Here is a 17,179-nt window from a genome sequence, read left to right on the forward strand (position 1 = left end):
ATGTCAGCGAAATACATCTTCTAGGAAACAAAACAATTCATTCTTTTCTAATAAATTTATGGAGAAGTGCCTTGTTGCCTATACTAGGGATCACGACAGAAGAGATACGAAGGAAGAAACTGAATCAGAAAGAAGTAAAAAGAAAAAGATAGTTTACCTTGTTGAAATAAATCAGAACAATTCTTTTTGCCTTACTGACCTTGAATCTTGGGAATACTAACATGCTAATTTTTGATTTCTCTGAAATATATTTATTCCAGCTTCCCTCACATGTTAGATATGACTAAATTTATTTGTGCTGCTACATGCCATGTTTTTTTTTAAGAATTGCATATAAGAAAATAAAAATTAAAAGTAATATTTCAATGATTTCTATAACATTAAAAATAACATATCCAAATTGGTTTAATTAGAGAGTGTCTTCATCATTCTATTTAGCTACTCTACATGTAATTGTACTTGCCATTTAAACACCTCAAAAGTGAAAAAAGGTTTTCTCCATTATAGTTGATCAATACATGTGATCAATGCTATCAGTAAAAGCACTGCAAATTAAATTACTGGATGTGAATAATAATGTTTCTTAAGTTATTAAGTAAACTACAAATTTCAAGTGGTCTAACTTCCATATAATTGCAATTTTAAATTTTCATTTGTGTTTTGAAATTTTTCATCTGGTAGTCTTACCATCATCATGAACAAATACACCAAGAAGAGAAAAAGCATATTATTTCATGAAGTCCAACATCTGTTACATCACTCTCAATAAGTTTGGTAAGAGTTCCAGAACTGGCATTCTCTCCCTCAAATGAAAACCCTTTCTTACTGGGCCCAGATATACTTCTCCAAATTACTCCCCACTTATGAATTATGTGAAATTTAGCTCTAGTCAGAGTTTTTCATTATAGTCTCACATTTTCACTTTTCAGCTAATACAATTATTTTACTGTGGAAGTACAAAAGAGTGAATAATAATTTTACCTAGATAGAGGAAGACATGAAAAACTGTTACGCTTACAAATAGTTCTTTGGGGAAAAAAAAATAACTTATCTTCACAACCACCTTGTAAATTTCTTGAGAAAAAAGACATTTTATTTCTTTCAGATTTTAGGACAAAGTATAACATAATTGAGAATTCTAATTCTGGTTATTGGGAGTACTGGAGATCATGTAGCTTAAAGCTTTCACTGATAAAGTGACAACTGATAATATAAAAGGTTATCTGCTTTGTTTATTATGATGGGGAAACTTGGAACAAGGACTCAGGTTTCCAGATTTGTACACTGACTTCTCTTCTAATGAGCACTATATAGCATCTGAAGCAAATAAATCCTAGAAACAGATTACATGGGCTCAGATCCCAGTTCCTCTCATTACTAGTTATGTGAACTTAGGAGCTTTAATTAGCCTTCCTGAGCCTGGATTGCCTCATGTCGAAAATAAGCAATTACAGTTTCTTCTCATAGGGTCACTGTTAGTATTAAATGAGAGAATATATGAAGCAAACATAGAACATTGATAAGTATGTAGCCAGTGTTCAGCAAATAATAGCTGTTATTGTTTTATCTGATTTCGTATGAAATATGCATATTAATATATTTTTAGTTTAGTAATACTCTCCTACTAGGTAACCTATTGAATCTGGATTGTATGTATCTTTGGACATGATTTGCCTTGGTTTTATGTAAGTTATTACATGATTTGTCTATTTAAGTACTCATCAAGCAGAAGAATATTATGGATAATACTCTACTACACTGAAGGAAAGGGTTGTTCAACTGTACTCAGGTAAGCACGAGCTTTCATAAACACAGGATTTATTTTTTCTCTCAGTAAGTGGTAGCTAACTTCTGATGGCTAGATATCATTTTGTTTCCATACTTATGCCCCATTGCTATACTTTTTTTTTTTTCAAATTTATCAATAAGACTGTACTAAACATAAGGGTAATTTTAACTCCTGAAATGAAACCCTTAAAATTACCTATGTAAAAATTTATTATAAATAATTAAAGCTAAAAATCACAACTGCAGGGAAAATGTTGAAAGAAGAGACCTAAATTGCACCCAGATAATATGCAATGTTTACCCCAATCACATATGTAAAATTTCAGCCCTAAACAGTACCTATTCTGTGAGATATAATGAAGTATAACACATAAAAGAATGTCTGGTTGTAACCATAACAATAGGCCTCTGCGATTTTTCAGAATGTCTTTTACAGTTGAATATTATACATTGCATTTCTATAAAACTGATTAAATAGAAGTCTTTCTCAGCTTTTACTATTTTTTTCTGAATTCAAGTATTAAATTTGAAGAAGTTTTTTCCTTCCAACTGCAATTATTTCTGACTTTGAATTATGAAATTAATCATTTATATTATTTGCCTGTGTGTTTTTGCCTGAATATGAGAATACTGAAATGAGCTGTTTGGACAGATTTAAAAACTTGGTTAAAAAAAGTTTTTCTTATGTGAATACATAGTTTAATGAAATATTTCTGTATTCCTCCACAGAAATCAGAAACTGAATTTTCATCTTGGTCTGCCTTTCATTTCATCACAACAAAAGTTCCTTCATGACTCTTCTCTTTGAAACATGCAGGTTATTAACATACCAATGTATTGGTTTGTGCATAGGTGCAGGCACAAGGTCTCTGTAGCTATAACCTCATTCTCTGTGTACATCTAGTTACTCATTTATTATTCTTCTTCAACAGTGAATTTAACAGTCTCCATGTTAGACACAAAAAATGATTAAGACATGACCTTTGTGCTAAAGGAAGTTACGTTCTAGATGGAGAGAAAGACATTTCAACTAAAAACAGTCACATAATGTTAAATGTTCAATATGTGGTGATCACTTAGGCACAATTAGAAAATGTTTTAGAGAGGAAGTAATATTTCTGCTGGTCTTGGAAAACTTGGTAGTTATTCCAACTATAGAAAAAGCTGAAGGACATTCTAAAATATATCAAGATACAGAGGGTAAAAATGTGTCTTTCTAAATTTATTTGCATTGTCATTATCCATATTGGCAATAATGGATCCAAATACTGAGTGTCTTTCACATATTTTCATTAACATATATTTCAAATTCAAAATGGGACCTAGTATTTCCTTGTGGATTTCCTAACAGATTTTTCTTTTTTTTTTTCTTTTTTTTTTTTTTTTAGACAGAGTCTCACTCTGTTGCTCAGGCTAGAGTAAAGTGGTTTGCTCTCAGCTCACTGCAACCTTCACCTCCCGGTTCAAGCAATTCTCCTGCCTCAGCCTCCTGAGTAGCTGGGATTACAGGCCCGTGCCACTACGCCTGACTAACTTTTGTATTTTTAGTAGAAACAGGGTTTCACAATGTTGGCCAGGCTGGTCCCTAACTCCCAACCTCAGGTGATCCACACCCACCTTGGCATCACAAAGTCCTGAGATTACAGGCATGAACCACCGTGCCTGGCCTCTAACAGACTATTGTCAGAATTTTAGTAAAGGAAAATAAATGAAAGTATGCCTTTTAAAATAAGGCATGCTGGTAATGATTTAGGTAGCTTTTTTCACTTTCCAAAAAACTTTTATCACCTATACTAATTTTACTTTATTTTGAGACAAAGTCTCACTCTGTCAAGCAGGCTGGAGTGCAGTGGCACAATCTGGGCTCACTGCAACCTCCACCTCCTGGGTTCAAGTGATTCGTCTGCTTCAGCCTCCCAGGTAGCTTGGATTACAGGCCTGTGTCTCACCAGGCCCAGTTAATTTTTGTATTATTAGTAGAGAGGGGGTTTCACTATGTTGGCCAGGCTGGTTTCCAGCTCGTGATCTCATGTGATCTGCCCGTCTTGGCTTGCCAAAGTGCAGGGATTACAGGCATGAGCCACTGTGCCCAGCCCTCACCTGTCCTAATTTTAAATCTTTTAAAAAGGATAATTGTTAAAATGGAAGAAACTACAGGATTTGGAGTTCTTTTTTTCCTTTATCCCTCTTTCGAATGGCTTTTGCACATGTTTATGATCCACAGTTATTTTGTTACTAGACACTCTGACATGATGTAATAGGAAAAGTCTAGGACCAAAGTCTGAAAACTGAATTAAATCCTCGGTGTAATATTTTATCACCTAAATGATTCTGAGAAAGTCACTTAGCCAGTTCGTGGTTAAATGTGCCTATCTAAACTATACAGAAAGTAATACAAATAATTCTATGTTTCTCAGAGACTCTGGATAAACAGTACATGCATCTGAAGTGATAAACTGAGAGCTTTCTAACTCAAAAAATGCTATAGAAATGGTAGCCATTATTATTATTATTATTATTATTATTATTATAGAACTCCCAATCCCAATAGATCTACAAACTGATCGTTTCCCTTTCTTGTATTTTTCTCTTTTTCTTTATTCCCATATTCTGGGGACAACTCCTCTATTTACCTGTTTGCCCAAGACAGAAGCCTTGTAATGTTTGTTATTTGTTGTTATTGTGTGTTGTGTTCTGACTTATTCCTAGCTTTCCTTTACTCTGTAAAGTGAACTGGTTCCATAATTACATATGTTTAATTTGCTCCAACTGTGTAAGTTCCTTGTAATTTGTTGGATGTACCATGCTCTTCTGTGTGTCTGTTTTTTCCCAGAGAGACTGTTCTTTTTGCCAACAATATCTCTTGCCCTGCAGAGCACCACATCACTCAGCTAGTTCTTACTCTACCATTCTTGTTCAGGAAGCTGTCTCTGAACCCCGTTGAGATAGAAACACTTCCCATTTTCTCTACCTTAAAAGTTATTGTATGGTATTGTGATTATTTAAGCAAGTACCTACATACTAGACTGAAACATACTTGAAGATGGGGGACCATGCCTTTTATTTTAGACTGTAACATACTTGGAGACAAGGGACCGTGCCTTTTATTTTTATTCTCACTCCTACCAACAGCGTCAGACATATACTAAATGTTCAGGAAATATGAGTTGAATAAATGAATGAGTATATGTAACGTTTTCTGTTAATTAGGCATATCATACATTCACTTTAATGTTTATCATAATGGTCTTTGTTATGATTAACTAAAGTGACACTGATTATACAAAAAGATAAAATGTGCAGCAGAGTTTTAACATATTTATATTCTCTGTTCTGTTTAAAATGCTTATACATATCCTACATATGAGTAATTTTCATCAATATTGAATGTAAGTTATTTCAATTACCCTAAATTAATAATAAATTAGAATACTCATTCCCACACTACACAAAATAACAGGAAGCTTAAGATAAAATTATAAGAAAAATTAGGATTTCAATTGAATTTAAACATAATAGCTAAGATTTTCTGTCTACTTGCATCTTCTTTATGTTCCTACTAAATACCATATCTAAAGTGATATTGTAATAATTGACATACTATTATTTAAATACAGAAAGGACCCCCAAGACATCTTCTAAAAGTATTGTTGCTTTAATACACAGGACAGCCTAATGATTTTCCTTCTCCCTTAAACAAATTCTCTCCTTTTCCTCACTAAATATCAGGACAGAAATCATAATACTTCTCAAGGAAACAGGAGTCAGTAGTTTTGATATAATCAAAACATATGCAAGTCACAATGGCAATCTGAATTAGGAAGGTTCAATTGCATTTCTATTAATCTTAAATTTAAGCTTTCATTTTTGAAGCAAGATTGCATAATATTTTATACAGTTATGGCATTTTCACCCTAGAGTTCATCTCATCAATGCTAAAATCCAAGTTGCCTGATTTTCTCACTCAGGGGAACTAGGAAAACAGCATGAACAAAAAGGTGCCATTAAATTTTATACATTAAAACAGTTGTTTTTAATTGTTTCATGAAGAGATCCAACTTTTACCTTTTTCTTTGGTTATAATATGACATATCTATATCAAAATCCAAATATTATCCAAAAATAAAATCAATGGAGTCTTTTATAACATCTACAATAATTTTGTACTGTGCTATTTTAATTGACATTTTTAATGGATGGGTTTATGTTGATGATAACTTAAGGCTGCTTTCAGTTTATGGGCTAATAACTGTAACCTGGGAGAAATAAAACTTAAAGCTGTTAATAGATTCAGCTGCATTCACTAGAATAGGACACAGTTTTTGCTTCATAAATAGAAAAGACCACAGACTGCTATTATCAAACAGGTAATGTTTCTTTCATTAGAAAGTGAAGCATCTTGAATAGCATGAAATGAGAAGCTAAGCCAGCCATATTGATTTTGAAGAAAAAAACAATTGTTTAGAGATTCAAATATATATATATATTTGAATCAAACAAGCTATATATATATATAGCTTGTTTGTTTGTTTTTGAGACAGAATCTCGCTCTGTCACCCAGGCTGGAATGCAGTGGCGTGATCTCTGCTCACTGCAACCTCTGCCTCCTGGGTTCAAGCAATTCTCATGCCTCAGTCTCCCAAGTAGGTGGGATTACAGGTGCGTGCCACCACGCCTGGCTAATTTTTGTATTTTTAGTAGAGACGGGGTTTTGCCATGTTGGCCAGACTGGTCTTGAACTCCTGACCTCAAGTGATTCATCCGCCTTGGCTGCCCAAAGTGCTGGAATTACAGGCATGAGCCACCACACCCAGCTATCAAAAATCAAAAATAAATATTTTCTTATAAAATATCCAAGAAATCGAAATATTCACATAATTAAGAATGAATAGATGATAGCCAAATTTAGTACATCTGGCCATTATTTCTTAAAACATACATATAAAGAGACTTTCTAGTGATTCTGTTTAAATTAAAATTGACACTCCTTGAAACTTCTGTTGCTATGGTAAAGAAAATATTCAAAAAGGTAAGAAAATGATTGCATAATTATATAGTGAAAAGTTAAAATGAGCACATTACCTTGAAAACAAAAATATATGCACAGTACAAAGCTTCTCCTATTAGGTACTATTTTTACCTAAATTAATGTATACAATTAACTTATAAAATATACTATGACATAACTTCGACAATTATAAATACGAGGGACCAAAAAAATTAACAGAGATACATTAACCAGAGGCAAAATCTAATTGTTGCATATGGTATGATAAAAGCTGTGGTTTGGTGAAATATGTGAATAAAATTAATTTAAATTGCAGAAAATTTGGAGTACCAAAGTTATCCTAACACTTGCTACTGTGAATGTGTCCTATTTCAAAACATCAACCGTTCTTTAAATTTGTTATTTTACTAAGTATGTTGAGTAGGTTGAACTTCTCCAAAGATGATTTTGGAGCATGTAATCACTCTAAATTACAGTGCAAAAAGTTGAAAAGTTTTGTATACTCTACTGACCAAAACAACATAATTGAAAGTGAATTATAATGGTCATAATCTATAGAACTTTAGCAAACATACACTAGACAGCTTTGACACCTTCAGATGTATTCAATCCCTCATCTGAAATCTCCAGCCTGCTGTCCTTGGTCCTTACTATGACTTCTCATTCTCACAATGAAATGCAAATGAAACAGATCCACCACAAACTCTTCCCCATAGTCCCATTCAGCTTTTCATCTTGAAGGCACATGATAATGCACCGTCATTTATTATCCACGGATACTGCTTATGTCTCCTGGTATAAAGTGGTGCAGGGATTACATTGTCCATATTTGTGACTACCCCAGCTACTGCAAAACATCACCTAAGAATTTGTTCTTAGCTTCCCTTTCCTTCAAGATTTAAAGGCATTAAATCAGTGAAATCTGTATGTTTTATTCATTCCTACCATGGATTTATCAACTCATTGGAAAATAGTCATGTTTAAATATTTTAAAAAATAGTTTCTGTAAAATTCAATCATCTTAATTTTATTCCTTTTATTGTGATACTCACATCACTGTTTTTTTTTTTTAATTTCCATGTAAGAATTTCTACACACATAAACGTTACGTTGGATTTCCATGTTAATGACCTACAGAACTAGATTTATTTACCACTATGAATGTAATCCACAGCCTTAATCTTTAAGATTTTTAACAGTTGTTACAAACCCAGCTCGAGGATCTAAAGACAAGTCCCTGGGAAACTTCAGCCTTTTGCTAACGAGTATAGTAGGGTACAAGCCATTGAGTTTGGATACTTCAATGATCCTTTTTTCTGTGTCAGACCAATAGAGGTTTTTTCCAATCCAATCGACAGCAAGTGCATTGGGGACCGCTGTGTTATGAACTACCTACAAAACAAGAATTTAAAAAGTTAACAGTGTAAATCTCTAGCATAAAAAGTGAGCAATTGCTTCTTGATTTTTACAGAGATATAGGATTCCATTTAAACATAAGGAATGGAACTTAGATAAGAAGAGAACCATTGACCGCAATGCAATTACTTACTTGTTTGTGAGAAATTACCTAATGTGTAATTAGGTCCCTACAAATTACATATAGGTTTAAACAAAATAATTTTAAAAAGTTGCTGGAGAGTTGCACATTTGTTGTTCACATTTTTGTTAAAGTGTAATCTATTCATCCTCTTAAAATTTGGAATAAAATTCTCACACACATACACACACACACACACACACACACACACACACACAGAAAAAACCCACACACACTTAGAGACATTATTTTTCTTTAACCAGTTTGGGAGAGATAGCAGTAGCATTCATCACTCTCCCTGCTGCTTTTGCCCTATTTAGATGGCTATAAGGAGAGAAGAAAACACCAAGGAGAATATGCACTATTTCGAACCTAGCCAAAGGGAGGTAACAATGTACACATTCAGCTGCTGTTGTCAACCTTATTCCATGAATATACCAAATACAATATGAAATACAGTCTTTGCATGCATAAATATAATATATATAAAATGATCAATAACTTTTGATCTAAATGGCTGGCATTTCTGAATTTCCAGTACTTTTAGAAATATGTCAAATAAACAATTGAAACTTGAAACTACATAGAAGCCAATAGTTACATAGTTAAAGACAATAAAATGCCAATACAATTTTAAATTTATCTTTTTCCCTAGTGCCATCAATAATAAAGATACAAATGAAACTGGTAATATGCTCATTTGTAACAATAAATAATATCAGTCTCCTATAATGAAATGCAGGACATCTGTTTTTCTTTTACCCACTATATTTCAAATTTGGAATATTGGCATGGCTATTTAAATGAAAATCAGTGAATTAATAAAATTAAGGGAATAAAGATGTATTCTATCTTTACATAACCTTATATAAATACATGATTTAAAGTAGTAATGGAGTAGTAGTGGCCAGGCAGTAGAGAATATGCTTTCAAAAATAGTAAAGTATTTTCAAAAAATATAAAGGTAAATTAAAATTTTTAAATGTATTGTAATAAAATATATGATAAAGTTTGAGTAATGTAACTTCCACAGTTTTTAAATTAATTGTAAAATAAATTGACAAAAAACTCATCTGTTTATCTGTTCTATTTAACCATTGGGTTGGCTCGAATCAATCTGCCTATCACTATTATATACTGATTTTTTATTATATAAACCATTATTAAATACAGCTACTTTAAATCACTTGAACCCAGCTTACTATTTGTTTCATCATTGTACATGCACACTTTAAGATCTCATTAATATTTTCAAAATGGATTGCTTTCACCCAAAATGAAATTATATATGATATAGATGGTTACAAAAAAGTTAAAGTAATTGATGGGTTTTGTTCACTTTAATTTGAAACTTCTTTATAAAATATTTTAATGAATACATACAGTATTAAGAATTTGATTTTAAAACTCAGAATAACATAAGATGGTACCCAGTTGCTCATATCTAGAATATGACATCATACACATGACAGAACTGTGATATCAATGTCATCCTCTCAAATCGGAATGTTCATAATTTTATACAAATGCATTCAATTCTTTACATCTGTAATTGATTAATTTTAACAGTATTGTAATTTCAATCCACACTCTAACATTTAACTTTTTCAATTACAAATTTTTTACTCAACTTTCTATTTTATTTAAATCAATACAATTGAATTACAGGCACTAATCCTTCAAGCTGAAAACACCTATCCCATTTCCTAGGGCTGTGAATAAGGATCCAGATTTTATTTACTCAATGTGATGTTTATATTATTACAAGTAATAGTGTTATGATGAAACATAAGAATAAAAGGTCTCATATTTCATATTTAAAGTATTAATCACACTGTCGAAATGTGAAATTGAAACTACCCTAATGTATTCTATGAGTAAGGTCACGGTCATAAAATAACAGTTTCTATACAATTCAATCATACTGATATAATATTCAACAGTCTTATCATTGTAATGTCTAGTTACCTTAATGTCACTTCCATTTAAACACATTCTATTTATGCGACTGCCATTTGGTCGGCTAGAATCAATCCAATAGATGAATTCTTCTCTGTAATCAAAGTCTATAGCAATCACATTGTTTAATCCCTAAAAATAAAAAAGACTATGTTGTCAATCATAGTTCATAGAAATAATTATAAAATGTTTTAAGAGTTTACAGGAATCATTGTCTCCCTTTGAACCTAAAGAGTTCTACTTATTATAATAAATAGTGTTTGCTACCAATTCTCATTAAAAGTATCATATATTCACATTTTCCTTACATCATACATTTATAAACTATGATATTAATTTGAAAATATTTTCCACATGGGCCACAAAATTTCAAAATATTTATAGTGGTTTAAATAAATAGCCAGTAATGTGAAAATAAAAATAACTTCTTTTAAGGAGATAAAGTTTAAAATTTCTACTTTAGGTTTATATGAAATATAAACTTTATGCCATAATAATCTGTTCCGTGGAGGAGCCTGACAAAAGTACACATCTAAATTGAAAAGGTAGATCATCTGATTAAGATGAGCCCTGGACAGCCATCTGATGAGTCAGAAAAGAAGGTATAGAAATTTTACTTTCCCCCAAAGCACTTGTCCCAACAACAGTATAAAAGAGCTGCCTTTCTTCATGCTTCAGATGGCCCCTTGGCAATACAGTGTGATATTAGAATTTGAAAGTTACAACCTCGGGTGAGTATTTGACCAAGGAGGAACTAGGTAATCAACATGTTTTTATTCCACGTGGTGGAAATGTGAGGAAATGCCTCCCTTCAGACTCATGGTTATGCATTTTTTAGCAGGTAGCAAAACAGAACACAAATTCAATTGATGGGTTTCTGGATGCTACAGCTTTTTGGTTTGACAGTTCTCACATTTGATTCGATTTGAGGACTGTACATCCAGGATCTAGGACTCTTTTAGTTGCAGAATTATTCAAACAATTGCCTAGGAATTGGTTTAATTCTGACTTACTGGTAAAGATTATATCTTTACTCCCTTAAGGACTGAGTAATTTATTAATATATAAATTCTATTGATTAGAAAATAATATTGTAGACATTTGGCAAAGCCTCAAGGGATCTCTGCCATGTTTTTATATCTATGGAGAGCTAGCTTACATCAATATTCACCATAAAGTTGATGCTATGTCTCAGATTGTTTTAGAGGGAAATGCATGAGTAGTTGTAGTCCTATGAGTAGAGACAAGCATCTTCAGAGAGGCAGGCTTTTTTTATTTGTTTTAGTTTGGTTGTGGGGAGGAGGGAGAAGGAGGAAAGTAATTCTCAGGTCTGAGTTGAGTTTCAACATCTACTCTGAAAATTCAGAATCTGATGATAATAATAAAACTGACTTAGATTTAAATAGTTCTTTATAAGAGTCAAGCCAAGGCTAATAATTACTCTTCAGACATACTTTTCCAAGGGCATTCAAGACTAAGGGTGTCCTATGTATATTGGCAAATAAGAGGAGGTTCTGGCAAATACTGCTTATCTTCCCTTCTCACAGCGGGGCTAAATTTTAATAATAATAGTGTTAAAACGAGCAATCTCATTTTCTTGAGGTCCAGATTATAAAGACAACCTGTAGTAACCTAACCCCACAAAATCTCATGCCATATGTCATAAACAAGAGACACAAGGCAATAATATAGCTCAGTGCAAATTCCTTGCTAAGCCAAGATGAATAAATGCAAGTATCTTTCCTACTGACAACACTATAAATCATGAATAACGACTATAAGTGCTAAAACGGGTAACTGATATTCAGTCACAGATTCAAAAGATTCATTAAATATCCACTCACATCCTAAAAAATGGAGAACTCCTTAACTAAATGCACATAACCATAGATATGTAGGAAGTTGCCTACGCAAAATAAGTCAAAGTTCTAAAATATAAATTGAATGTGTTCCAGGCAAGTTTGTAGAGGGCTTAATAAATTCATTCCAATAGTAGTTTACAATATCCCTTCTGTTAAACTGCTTTTCTCTCCAGAGCAATAATGTAAATAAGTTAGGATTCTGTGATGCCTTGTTAATTCAGGTGGCTAAATTAGAGAGTTTTACAGGGAAAAAGTAGAGAGAAACACATCTCTAACTTGAGCAGAGATTTACCCACAATCCTCAATCATGGAAGAATTATCCTATTCCTTCTTTACAATAATCAATTTAGATAATAAAAATCCAATTCCAAATTTAGCAAGTCAACTATAATAAATTAAAGCTGCAAATGCAGAAAATTGAAGCTCTAAATTCCAACATATCTATCTAGCCAAGCTGGTCATTTTTCTACAGCTTTACTCTTAATCCCCACAGAAAACAGTGCAGTGGTCTCTTTGCAGGATCATATGCAAGAAATATTAAAACAGCCAGGTGCATGGTCAAAATAATGTCTAAAAACTAGTCATCCCAGTAGTTTCAGAGCTGAAAATTGGTTTCATCAGAATCCTATTTGCTTCTTTCATTTCTGTAGCTAAAGACTTGCACTCTTTGGTTCGAGATGATTAATTTAGGAAATTGTGTTTTGTTTCTCTATACAATGTTACTGGAATAAAGACACTGTTCAAATTGAATTGGATAACATATTGGAAAGGTACTTGATTAATTTTCATTCCCAAAATGTATGTTATTAAAGTACAGTTTCTAAATATAGTACATGAATTTAAGTTATAGCTGACCTTACTACAATTATGTTGTAGAATATAGAGGGCAAGAAAAAGTCCCACCACTTGTCATAATTTTATGCTATAAAACTTTATGAGATTGTTACTGACTACAACAAAGATAATATAAATTGTGATATTACGATAAATCATTCTTCCTAATCAGCTGCACATAAAAGTTCCAAATAGTTAAGACAATGATACTGTCTTTTCATTTATTTTTGTTGTGAGAAAATGTGCAGAGATAATTATTTCTCTGTTCTATTTCATTCTGCATATGCGGACGGGCTCTCTGGACAAAGATAATGGTTTCTATTGCCTAGAACTCCTTTAAAATTTCTATAACACTATGATAAAACTGAGTAAAACTACGTTCTCTGAAAGAAATGACATATTCCCAGCAGCCCATAGGCAAAACTGGGCAGAAGGCTTGCCATGGGTTCTTTGGGTCTCTATTTCCTTACTCAGTGGACACCATTAACAATTGCTTTCCAAAGACACAGGTGTGTTCAGATCCTTCATGAACGTCTTCATCATCCTCACTGCTTCTTCATTCCCATATGTACTGCACTAAGAAAGTATCTGAAACTCATCCCCACTTAGGTACTAATGACTGGCAACAGTCGAAAATGATACCACCAGGAGAAAAGAGCTATGTTAAAGGTGCATTAAAGTGGTTCTGTTATGTGAAATAGACTTAAATAATGCATAGAGGAAAAAATCATTTTGTTCCATTAAGAACAATTTCTGACAACACATTATCCATGAAAGACAACAAAAGGAATACTGGTAGAGATATCCTGAGCTACAAGGTTGGAAAATGAGCAAGAAGCTAGGACCCAATCTCTATTATAACTCTGTCATGAAGATAATGAATATTGCTCTATATTAGTTAAACTTGTGGTTCAGCTGAGCTTAAAAATATTCTAAAGAGAGAACTTTATTCCTTCAAACTGAGATAGTAGAGTCTAAATGGTCAGAATGTTACACACACACACACACATATATATATGTATGTATGTTTATATATATATATGTATATATATATATATACACACACACACACACACACACACATACACCACCTAGTGAAAAAAAAAAAAACATGTCCTTGTTCCAGAGACCATACCAGAAAATACGTGGCTGATGCATCTAACTTTGAATTTACAGAAAGGTTTATAGGGCCTGTGTAATCATATCCCAAGAAAGATAATTTTTAATATTTTATAACTTTGATGTAAGTTTAAAAGCACAAGAAAAAGTTTAAAAATATAGAAAAAGTATATTAAGTTAAGTTAGTTAAAGTAGGAAACTATTTGGGCAACAAAAAACTTTCCATCTTGAAGCAGTTATGTATACATTTTCTCCTTAAGTATTTTTTAGGTAAGTAAATCTTTATGTTGCTGAAAACACACTGCAGGAATGGTGGTCTTCCTTTATACTTAAAACTGACATAAACAAACTAGAAAAATGAGAAAAAACCTTAATTTTGGCACACTTGTTCTAGACAGTGCTTTCACATATTTCTGCCACTATTATACAGTTTGAGGCAAAGATAAATTTGGAGCAGAGCATATACAAACCAAATATTTTCAAAGAAAATATTTCTCCTGACAACTAAAAATATGCTTCCCAAATTCTATTTGCTAGGTAGTTCTACAGCTCTAACATATACCTAGTACACATGTTAAATGTTACGGAGTCATCTTGGGAGTGTCATACCTGTTTTAAAAGTGTGTAGTTGGAGCCATCAGTGCTAATTTTCCTTATCTCATGATGATCAGCAAGAATTAAAAAAGGTTCTTCATCTAAACACCAACACAAATAACATATTAGACTTTTAAGTATCTATGTATTTCCCCTCTGCATAATTTCAGTTTAGTTTAGCAGCAATGTGATGTCAAATATAGTGCTGGTCTAGTAGATTCAGGGTTTAAAGAATCATACTGAGCAACCTAGTTGACAGTAGAATGAAAAGGCAGCACACGCCCAGGCAGTACAGAAAATCTAGAAAATTCTAAGTGCATACCTTACTCACCCTCAGTTTCTTGACATTCAGATAATTTATTTGGAATGAGAAAATATCTACTGTTACAATCTGATCGTCTGCATAAATTGCAGAAAAAGATAATATTCACCTGTTTTAGAAACCTACGTACAGCTAAAACATTCTTATGATCAGAATTTTTTTTCTGATAATCAAGTGGCTAATGCTCTCAGGATGACCTCAGTGAAGACCAAGAGTATCACTGCATGTATATATTCTTTTACCTGCCTGAGGACTTCTCATAAATAACTTCTGAACTCCAGGTTCTAAAATCTTTATTAATTTTACCTTTCTTCATGAGTCTTATTTTTTTTAATGCTTTAATAGTCTTTATTTCTTCCTTATCATCTTGTCCAATGTCTTTTCGTATCTCATTTACTTTAGAATCTGGGAAAGAGCACGATAAAGATCTGACCATGCTCAATATATGGGAGATCCTCTAAACCACTAGCATTTGGTTTTCTCTTCAGATTTTATTTGGACACAAAATGATTTCTTGAAGAAGATAATTTCAGAAAGATTTTCTTTTATATTTATTTAAATATATATCTGAATAATTTAAAGTCAGTTTGACCACATTCTCAGTGGTTATAATCCTAGATTCATTTGATGAATAATTTGCTCAAGCATTTTAACATCTGTTTTTGAGACACATTCATAAACTTATTTGCCAAATGAAAAAACTTAATGTTGATAGAACTTAGAAAAAAAAAAAACACTTAAAAAAGTAATCATGTCATATAATTGAAAGTGGATTTTATTATAAATTATTTATTGTTATAGAGTTACTGTCCTTTTAAATTGTTTGAAGTCATTATTCTTCTCTGTCTTTAGTTTTGTAATTAATATGTAATGCCAAAGATATGACATTATGTTTCAGCATATACTATGTCACTCATGTTAAATACCCCCATCTATCATCATTGATGGGATCCCAAATTAGTCATTCCCATCTTCTTTTTGAGGCCAGGCTGAGACTCAGATTACTTTTCAAAACAGAATTGGCTCTTGAGTTGAAGATGCCTTGCCACTCTGTCAATAGATTTCTCAATTATAAATATAAAATTAATCAGTCATGTTCGACTTCACTGCTTAGGCAATTCCATTATTTACAACTTAAATATATTTCATTATTTAAAATCTCTGTAGTGCAAGATTTACGCTTTAACAAACATAAATGCTATAAGAACACATTTTTATATTTAAAATTTGTATTAGTTTCTAAGCATAATTGCTAATGAGAAACAACTATGGTGTGGATACATAATGTAACAAGACCCATATTTTAATCATTACTATTCATCTCCTCTACATAATCCTTTATTAATGTTTAAAGTAATGGAAACATTGGTCATTTTTGAGATTTAATCTCTTCTTTTTGTACCAGGTCACTAAATGCATTATGTAGCAAGCATTAAGATGGCCCAAAGCGAGTAGATTGGTAGGTTAAGCAATGGGCTCCAAATCATCCTCAAATTGATTGAGGGAAGGATAAGTGATGGTGGAATGAAAAATTGAAAGGAGTTAATTTTTTTTCCTCATAATGTGTAAAGTTTTGACCTGTTAAAAAAAAACCCATATTTTAAAATTAATATCTCTGATAGCTATTTTCTTAAAGTGGTTGAGAAAACAGCTAATGTTTTAAATGTTGCCACTGACGAACACCTATATAAGAAACTGGCAATAATATTTTATTCACTATACTTAAAAACAATGGGAAGAGATGCCCTTAGTCACCATTTTTTTGCCCATTTAACAATCATCATTATATTATTGCTTTGTATCATTTTAATGCCTGTGATTTATCTCCCAAAGGATTAAAGTTATGGGCCATGCTTTATTAAATGTATAATTTACAGGATCAAATACACTACTTGGAATAAAGAGAAGTTTAACAATATTTGCTGAATCACTGGAAGAATTCAAATAGTCCGGTATAGCTGATTTGTTATTACTATTGTTGCTTCTTATTATTAACCTGTTGTTCTCTCTAGCATATATATGTATGAGTATGTATCGTGGAGGGGAGAATGAAAAATATTATGATAATGTCACAATAGTCTCTTTAACAGTTTTGGCCAAACTTGCTCCCAAGAACATGTGATTCAGCAGGAAGCAGTGCCAGAGACAGTTTTGTT

The 17,179-nt window shown here is 32.3% G+C and overlaps 1 protein-coding gene across 4 annotated transcripts in view; it reads right to left on the reverse strand.

Moving 5' to 3' along the window:
* LOC105492606 (LDL receptor related protein 1B) overlaps positions 1-17,179 on the reverse strand; it is a 1,932,714-nt gene that overhangs the window by 249,399 nt on the left and 1,666,136 nt on the right. For all 4 annotated transcript variants that reach the window (XR_011609732.1, XM_011759820.3, XM_011759819.3 and 1 more), the window contains exons 57-59: positions 14,717-14,802; positions 10,302-10,424; positions 8,007-8,188 (exon numbers count right to left, since the gene is read on the reverse strand). Coding sequence is in view for 3 of the 4 variants with exons in the window: in XM_011759820.3 (XP_011758122.2) it covers positions 8,007-8,188; positions 10,302-10,424; positions 14,717-14,802 (391 nt within the window). In the remaining variant the exon portion in view is untranslated. The remainder of the gene's footprint in view (positions 1-8,006; positions 8,189-10,301; positions 10,425-14,716; positions 14,803-17,179) is intronic.

Source organism: Macaca nemestrina, chromosome 11 (genome assembly GCF_043159975.1).
Source record: "Macaca nemestrina isolate mMacNem1 chromosome 11, mMacNem.hap1, whole genome shotgun sequence".
NCBI classification, from domain to species: Eukaryota; Metazoa; Chordata; class Mammalia; order Primates; family Cercopithecidae; genus Macaca; species Macaca nemestrina.